The 9,515-nt window shown below is 35.2% G+C and overlaps 1 protein-coding gene across 1 annotated transcript; it reads right to left on the reverse strand.

The window, feature by feature from the left end:
* Window positions 1-2,828: 2,828 nt before the first annotated feature.
* Window positions 2,829-6,628, reverse strand: LOC140768246 (fructose-bisphosphate aldolase 1, cytoplasmic-like). Its single transcript, XM_073108452.1, has 2 exons — window positions 6,474-6,628; window positions 2,829-4,072 (listed from the first exon to the last, which is right to left on the reverse strand). The coding sequence occupies exons 1-2, from the start codon at window positions 6,499-6,501 to the stop codon at window positions 3,024-3,026; spliced, it is 1,077 nt and encodes a 358-aa protein (XP_072964553.1). The 5' UTR covers window positions 6,502-6,628; the 3' UTR covers window positions 2,829-3,023.
* Window positions 6,629-9,515: the final 2,887 nt, after the last annotated feature.

The raw sequence follows: 9,515 nt of genomic DNA on the forward strand, positions 1-9,515 counted from the left end.
AAGCTCAAAATGAGCCTCTCTATCTTGGATCTTCCTATGTCGAGTAAGGGATCGTTGTTCAATCAGTACCATAAGTATTCATTTGCGAGATGCCATTACCTTCTTTAATATTTATTTATTATGTGTAGAATGAACTCATAACTAATATTTTATTCTCCGACTTCGGTTGAAAGCATATAAGTTGGCAATGAATACTAAGGTGTATGATATTATTTACAATTACAAAGGATAGAACAAGAATTGGAGAGCTTTTTTTTATGATTTTTGTTTATATGCAAACTACCTTCATTTTAATTTCTATATAGCCTACAAATATACTATGATTTCAACGTAAGGATGATTCATGGACAATTATAAGTTCAGTTAAATACATTTTACCCGCCTATATTTTAAAAAGTCTCAAAATAGTCTTCCAATACTTACGACTAAGTGAGACCATTAACTTTTTCATCCAAATTAACGGAGCTCGCCCTGAATTCTCTCCATTTTTAATTTTTATAGACAAAAATATCTCTCCTTATATATAAGTATTTCTTTCTATTCCAAAAATATCATATATTTTTTTCTCTTACTTTATAGATTGTGGCAAATATATAGTAAATTTAAATATTTAAAAATTTAAACATAGTCTTTTATGAAGTTTAATAGTTATATCATATCCAGGAAGAAAATAAATATTTAAAAAAAACTCATCTATTTTGACTAATAAACACGAGGGGGCATTTCAGTCATTTGGGAGCGCTCTATTAACTTTGACAAAAAAACTAGAGTTTTTGACCAAAATATTAATATAATATAAAATATTTACCGAGCTAGATCACTATTTAAACTATTTTCCAAACGAGTACTAAAGTAAAATCTCCGCCTCAAACAATGATTTTTAGTTGCTTCCAATACACTAGAAAAGTATTAGACAAATGTTATCTTAGATAACGATTTTTTTTCACGATTATTTCTATATAAACACTTTATATATAGTAAATAGGACAGCGATTTCACTACAGTACTAATTTAGGAAAGAGTTTCAACAATATTATATTTTGAAGAATATTATTACTATAGTAATATTTTGGTTAAAAACTTGAAACACTATCGATTTCACTTTCATTGTAAGTGCAAGACTGGTTTGAGATTTATTGAAATACAAAGTAAATTAATTTTGGACATAAGTACAGGAGGTAAAATATATTTAACGCTTATAACTTATATGCTCAAACTTTTGTGATTAATCATGCAATAAATTTCTGTTTCTATCATTATTGATTAATTATATTAGTAACTATAATTATTTGTATATATATATATATCGAAGTGTTTATTCCGCAACATTTAGAAGTACTAGAAACTTTGTGGGTGATCATAACAGAATTTTTTTCTATAGTCCAATTTGTATATAATAACTTTATTAATAAGTATATAGGTATGAGTTATTTGAAGTTATCCATAGTTTTAAAGTTCATAAACCTTTAAATCTTCTCCCTATCTCACGTTATTTCCTATCTCACGTTATTTTATAGTCACAATCTGTAGAAACAAGTGCATATCATATTTATTAGATCAACAAATTAGCAATGAATTAAAACTAGTAATCTTCAGAATAAACTACAGATGTATTTGCAAATAAGTGATAAGAAATTTCATGCTAGGAAATATGTCATGGTTCACGTCAAACCCGAGTGGTTTCCATCTAGAGTTTTCAAATATTGAAATGTATAGGATGTTATGTTATCGATATCTCTTCTTATTATGATATTAGTTCTTCTTTTAATATTATTAATTTAGTTGATTATAAACCTTCTATAACTGTCTCAGATGATTCTAATGATGTATCTGTTTACTAACCTTCTAGATATGTCTACTTTAAACCTCAGGACTTTTCCTTTATCATCTACACAAAAAGAAAATATAAATACTGATTATGACATTAGTTCCACTTTTAATATTATTGATTTAGTTTATTATAAACCTCGTAGGACCATCTTAAATGATTTTAATGATATATCTGTTTTCCAACCTTCTAGATATGTCTACTTTTAACCTCAAAACTTTTCCCTTATCATCTACACAAAAAGAAAATATAGGGTTTAATGTTATAGGTAATTTAATTTTTTCTGTTATGGATATTTTAATATATTTGTTATTTAGGGTTTGCCCATATCCGGATCCGTATTTTTAGTTCAGATACGGATATTTGATGGATAGCAAAATTTAAAACCATATCCTAACTAAACGGATACGAATAATTTTCAGATAAAGGATCGGATCTTAAACGGATATTGATTAAATTTAAAATAATTATAATATTTTATTTAAATATAATTAACACAAAATTATTAAGAGTTTTACAACAAATAATTTTTTTATGTCAAATATATAAAATTAGAGAAATTAATCTCTATAAATAATATATAATATATTATTAGTAATAATATTAATACTTACTATTTAAATAAGCAAACTAAAAATTGAAAATTATTTAAAAAAATGCAGGTAAATGCCTATTTGCACTTAATAAATATATCATCTATTGGTGAATTTCAATCTCTTTTTATATTACGTCCCCCACCATCGCACCAATGCATCTGTGCATTAACCATCTGGTAGAAACCCTTTCCCCCTCTCTGGCTTCCCGTTTAGTATAATGTATACTAGTCCTTTAAGTAGGTATAATGCACATAAAACCTCTAGTTAAACATGGCAAAAATGATTGGCTATTCCAAGTGCCTAAGACCAAAAAGAGCAAGCCATAAGCTTCACCCATCGCACAAATTTTACTGTGAACTTTGCTGCAGAAGAGAAGAAACTACTCTAAGCAACAAAACCACAAATAATACGAAGAAAAACTCATTGATAAGGATAAAGCATAAAAAAAACAGGATTCTGGAGGCACTACATGCACTCCAACTTATTAAAAACATCTTCCAGATGAGCAAAGAAGAAAACTTTCAAAAACTCGTACGTCCTCATCCTCCTAAAGGTCATGGAAACAAGAAGCTAATCAGAGTAGTAGCAAACCGGGGAAATCAATACTTGTAATCCTTAACGTGGAGGCTCTCAGAGACACCTTCACCGCCTGCAGCATCTCCCTTGTATGTTCCAAGGGTTGCCTCTGAGTTCGCCTTGCACCTTACAAGGAAAGCCGTTCTCGCCTTCTCAACATTCTCCACCTTACCAGCCCATGCCTTGAGTGTGCTCTGCTGCAGGGCACGGCCGAAGGAGAAGGACAATGACCATGGCTTCTTACCTGTGAGCTTGTTCATGGCATTCAGGTTCAACGTCGCTTGCTCCTCACTTTGGCCACCAGATAGGAAGACGATTGCAGGCACTGCAGCAGGGACAGTCCTCTGAAGAGCCCGCACAGTGTACTCAGCTATCACCTCAGGTGTCACCTTTGCAGAGTCTGACCCTGGAGTGACCATGTTTGGCTTAAGCAGAGTACCCTCCAGAAGAACATGGTGGTCATTGAGTGCCTTGTAGCACGCAGCAAGAACACGCTCCGTCACATCAGCACAACGGGCAATGTCGTGTGGTCCATCAACTAGGATTTCTGGTTCTACAATAGGAACCAGGCCATTCTCCTGGCAGATAATAGCATAGCGAGCCAATCCATCAGCATTTACATCAATTGCAAGCTGGGATGGCTCGGTTGGGCCTATCTTAAGGACGGCACGCCACTTAGCAAATCGGGCACCCGCTTCGTAGTACTTCTTGCAGCGTTTCCCAAGATCATCATGGCCCTGAGTTGTGGTCTCTCCGTTGGTGCCTGCAAGTTCAACGGTGCCCTTGTCCACTTTAATGCCAGGAAGGACTCCGCCCTCATTAAGAACTTCGACAAAAGGCTTTCCATCAGCAGTCTTCTGGTAAAGAGTCTCCTCGAAGAGGATTACACCGCTGAGGTATTGGAGAGCACCAGGAGTGCAAAAGAGGAGCTCACGGAGTGCACGGCGGTTCTCCTCAACATTCTCAACATTGATACTGGAAAGGCGCTTGCCAATAGTGCCAGTGGACTCATCAGCAGCAAGAATTCCCTTCCCAGGGGTACCAATGTAAGCAGCATTTTTTATGAGCTCATCTGAAAAGAGGAGCTAAATCAGAATTTTATCCCTATAGCAGAAAGGAATCCAAATTGCAGATACAACAGTATTATTGCTGGATTCAAGGTTTAAAGTTAATGTTTGCTTCGAGTAAAAATTTATTCTTTACTTATTACAGTTGAATCCAGCTCACACAACGCACTAGAAAATCTAATTAAATTCAACAATGGATGAAATATAAGAATGTAGATCTTCAAAAGAAAACAAAAACTTTTAAGTTATTAAAGAATTCATATGCTAAGAAATAAATCAAACAAAGTATGCAGATTCAACACAGTTAACAGTGGCTACACAAATCTCACATAAAAGACCATTTCTTTTCCATCAGGCAATATGCACGGTATATTCCAATTGCAGAAAAGAAACATCAAGATATCATGATTTAATTATCAGATCAAAAGAAGACATCTGAAAACAAAAGATCACAACAATCTGCCAAAAAAAAATTATAACTTAAGCTCAAGGATATACTAATATTTCATCCAACTGGACAAAAGATGAATAGCTTTCCGAACAAAAAAAAACTAATATAAATTAATCGAAATAAATAGAATCTAAGTGGGCAGAGAGAGAGAGAGAGAGATTGAATCAACTAGAACAATTACTACTCAATGATATAGATTGTTTACGAAATAACACAATACAGGTGAATATAGAAAAGCGACTACATAAAATCATCAGATAAAAGAAGAAATTAAGAAAATAGAAACCTCAGAAATCCTAGTTTGAGCAGAAAAAGAATTAGAAACAGAACAGGGATGAGATAGATAAAAAAACAAAAACATGAGAAATTAAGAGAACAAGAGATTGGAATGACCTAACAATATATACTTTTACAGAGGAAGCAAACAAATGGAATGAACATACAAGATGGAAACATTTTGTCAAACATGAATTCTGAAGGTAAATGGGAGATAACTCACAAATGCCTGACAATAACCAGGATATTTGGAATCAAGGACAGAAAAAATGAAAACAAGGGACAAAGATAATATGCATATGGTATCCAGACTCAAGTATACAAAATATACGATATCATAAGAGGTACATGTTAGAACAAGTTATGTTGCAATAGCAACCAATAAATATGGGAACATGCAACTGCAATTTCTAAAAGAAATTGGAAATAAAATCTCTACTCCCACTTTTATCCTCATAGTGGAAATGCAAGGCACAGTGACAAGAAGGTTGGCTGATTACTACTTCAAATTATGCAACTATATAGGCTAATTTAAGTTAGATATACAAATATAGAATAATACTGAACTATTCACAAAGGAAAGACTTCTTTTTGCCACATTTACGAAAACACTTAACCATTCTTGTTGCAGAAAAGATGGAACCGAAGAAACACAGGTATAATTATGTGTGAGAACTAGACTAGTAAGATGTGTAATCAAACTGTAATAGGCTAAGAAAGGGATGAACAAATTATCTTCATATTTCATATCAGTTTCATGCATTGCAGAGATGCAATATAAACATACACAGATGTATGCAAAGTTCATCTAAACCACACATAATTGAGAGAAAAGATAATAGAAATTTTCAATCTTTTAGACCCAGAGAAAGTCCATAATTATGGTACAGAGAAAACAACCGACTGAGACATGAGAAAAGAACAGTTGAAGTCAATAGATCCCCAATCGATAATTCAAGGAAAACTATTATACCTTAAACCCTATCTAAAATATAAAGAGATGAATGGCCATATAGATCCCATAGCAAATAACTAAATTTTTAACGGATCTCTATTAAAAGCAAAGGCAGTAAGAGTATTGCATCTATAGATGACCACTTGATCATATCCAAGAAAAACACGAAGATCAACAAATAAAAGATGACTCCTTTACGGGTAATCACAGATCCAAAACTCGAGAATTAAAACCCCAAAGGGAGAGATGAGAAAGAAGAAACCCAGATCTAGTCTTAGAACCAGTCTTAAAATGCAAGATACAAAAATAGACGCACAAATTTTAACAAATCCATCCGTAAAGATAGATCAGTTAATCTCTTGCGCATAATCTCACTGGAGATCAAATCTCAATAAACAGAAGGCAATCAAAAGGACCAGATAAGCAAGAAAAAAACCCAGATCTACACTTTCAGAGTCAAAACTTCATAATCCAAAACGCAGAAAAAGAAAATTCCTCATCAAATCCAACAACATTACAGCCATAAATGCACCACTTAATCTTACACAAACAAATAACAACAGGTAGAGGAGAATCCTTTATGCACAAACTCATCACAGATCCATAAACCAACAAGCAAAACTCCCGGAGAACAGACCCAGATCTACTCTCTGAACCAACCTTCGAAATCCAAAAGCCAAAACTCTTCAAATACACAAGAAATGCAAGGATCTACAGGTTATACCATGGTACTTTCCGCAGTAGGCAGACATCTTTGGCTAGAAAAGTTGTAGAAAAAAGGCGAGAGGAAGCGAGAAGAAGCGAGAAGAAGCGAGAGAAACGAGAGAAGGCTTCGGCGAATCGGAGAGGGTATGGTTAGGGTCATCTTATAGCTGGGAAGAGTAGGCCAACAGGGAGGAGGATCCGATCCTCTGCAAAAGCAGATGTACGAAATAATAAAAACAATACGTGGCAAGACCCAAATTGCTGCTTGCGATATGAAATCAATTCAAATACTGCCAAGTGTGTGAATGTCAAATTTCTACATCCGGGATATAGCGAATCGGATCTATTAAAAGGAGCGTAGTTTATTAAAAAATAAAAAGGAGCGTAGTCGTGCTTGGCTTCTCAGGATGGAGGGACCGAAATGGAAGTCGAAGGTGGACGGTCTCGCGGTTTTCTTCCCCAAGAAATAGTGGTTTTGAAGGCTTTCGGCCGGAAGAAGGATGGATTTGGTAGGTCAAACGCAGTATTTGAAACTTGCGGGTGGTTTTGTTTTTTAAGAAGTGCGGGATGAGGCCCAATTAAGATTTCTTTTCTTTTTTTTTTAAATGTCTATAGATAGAAGATTTATTAAGCTTCAAATAGTTATAGATAGAAAATTGTTTAAGCTTTAAATAGTGATCACAAATAAAGAAGGAGAGATAGGATAAAATGCTCTAACAAGCCCCACTTTAACTTGAAAAATAGACCGACCAACAATTAATTCACGATATCAATGTGTTACGATCCGGCTTAATGAAGTTGCGAATGAAACTCGAGATCAGTCCCAGTTCCAATCTAGGACGGGATTTTCGAGAAGAAATGCTGATGATCTAGCCGTTCAATAAATCTGAGACTTTGATAGATTGTTTCTCTTAAAGTAAGGGATCAAACGCAACTAAAATCACGTCGATCGGAGTTATATATTAGAAATTATAGAGGAAATACTGACCGTTAGTTAAATGGTGGCGAAATGGATGTGATTAATAGAAGATAGAATAATGGTTAGGTATTAGGGGTGACAATGGTAGCAATAGTAGGACAGAGCATTAAGCTAGATGAAGAGGGGTAGACGGTGAACCGATCCTTAAGAAGCAAGTGGTACAGTCAGATTGAATAAGGAAGGAGATGACATCCAATGATGTATGCCATTGGAAGAAAGAGATAGAGGTATAAGAGGGTAAAACTTCAATAATTTATCAATAGTTCAATCAGGTTGCCTTTCACATATTTAGAGGCTAACTTAATAAGCAAAACAATTAAAAGATAACCTTAGAACAATACAGTTTGCCAATCGCATTCAAACGTGCTAAATACATTCGAACAATGCATTCGAATGCGGGTTGAACATGCTAAATACGTTCACTATATTTGTGAATGTATGCAAGCGGTCGAAGTCACATTCGAATGCAACTTCTTGGTGTTCAAACGCAACTACTAAAAATCTTTATTCTTCCAAAGCAAAAGTTATTTCCTTCGAGGCAGGTTGGTTAAGTCCAAGCCTTATCTAGCTGAATCATAACAATATGTAATAAATAAGTACTAATATAGAAAAATATAATGGAGGGAATAGAGCATCAATCTTAGAACAAGCCGCCTTTTTAGCCTACCAAGATTGCGATGCAAAGAAAAATAGCTACATGAGAGTTGGCCTTAGAATGCTTCTCAATAAAAGAGCCGATAGCCAAAATATACCCAACACGTATAGAGATCGGCTAACCTAATGAAACTATCCAAACATAACACCAAAATAGATTTGGCCTAGCCACCAAGAAAAAAACATAATAGTACACCTACTCGACAACAACTAGCAAAGCAGTAGGATCACAATAAGACAAGAGACAGCCACCTAGCAATGGTCGTGGCAAATCCACCACTAGACAGTAGTTGCAATAGAGGAGGCCTAGCAAAGGAGCAGGGTAAGGGGATAGCGACAACAATAGAGGGAGACCGACTAGATCATAGCCTAGAGCTTTGACAAGCTAGAGGAGGCAACAACCACCATGGCATGGGATCAACAGTAGAGATGGAGCAAGAGCTAGAGAAACAACAATAGGAAAGGACAAAACTAGCATTAACGGTGACCAAAAGGGGCACGGCTAGGTTGGAGGCTGTGCCACTAAGAAAAAATGGGATTCTAATAAAAAGAGATGCAATAAGAAGGTGGAGCAAGATCCTAATAAAGATAGAGCGAGGAGAGGCAGAGTAAGAAACCAACAGAGTCAAAGGCAAAGGAGGTCCGAAGTTAGAGAAGGAGGAGGTGACAGGCCTAGCTTAGGCAGCTCAGCACCACCACCCACTCACCCAGCTAACTCCAAACCTAATGAGAAGGAAGAGAAAGAGGGAGAGAAGGTAAACAAACCCCAGGGGAGAAAGCCTCTCCCCTCTCCTAGCTCGTCAACTAGAGAAAGGGAGACAGGGAAAGGTCAATGAGAAAAGCCCCTCACAAGAGGGTAGAAGATGGCGACTGAGCCCTAGTAGAGTGCTTGGGTCAATGCCAAGAGAATGCTAGAGATCACTCCAATTAAAATTTATTAATTAGTAATTAATTATTACAAAAGACGACAATTAAAGTTTAAAGCAGATTTTTGCTTCGCAATTGAATAAACAATGTGAAAGAACACCTAGACACAGTATGTATCTAAACTCTAGGTAATGATATTACTCATTTGCTTAAGTAAAAAATTGAAAGAAATATTAAAAAGCAAAAGTAGAGATGAACACCAAGATTTTAACGTGAAAAAATCCAAACGGAAAAAAACCATTGATCCAAATTCGAATCAAAACCAATCACTAGAATAATGGTAGTTACAAGACTGACTCAAAACAACTCGTCAATCCTCACGGCTTTGTTCTTCTAAGTCTTGCTCGCTAAAACTCAAGATTCACTACTTCTCATGATTGATATCCAACCTCAGTAGCCCTCAAGAATGATCTTTCGTCTAGATAGCCCTTAAGACAAAAGTTTTAAACCTTGTAGAAAAGTCGAACCTTGTTCGTTGAAGAAGCAATATAGCCTTAAGAA

This window comes from Typha angustifolia, chromosome 10, assembly GCF_048772165.1.
Source record: "Typha angustifolia cultivar Huaian chromosome 10, ASM4877216v1, whole genome shotgun sequence".
Lineage (NCBI taxonomy): Eukaryota > Viridiplantae > Streptophyta > Magnoliopsida > Poales > Typhaceae > Typha > Typha angustifolia.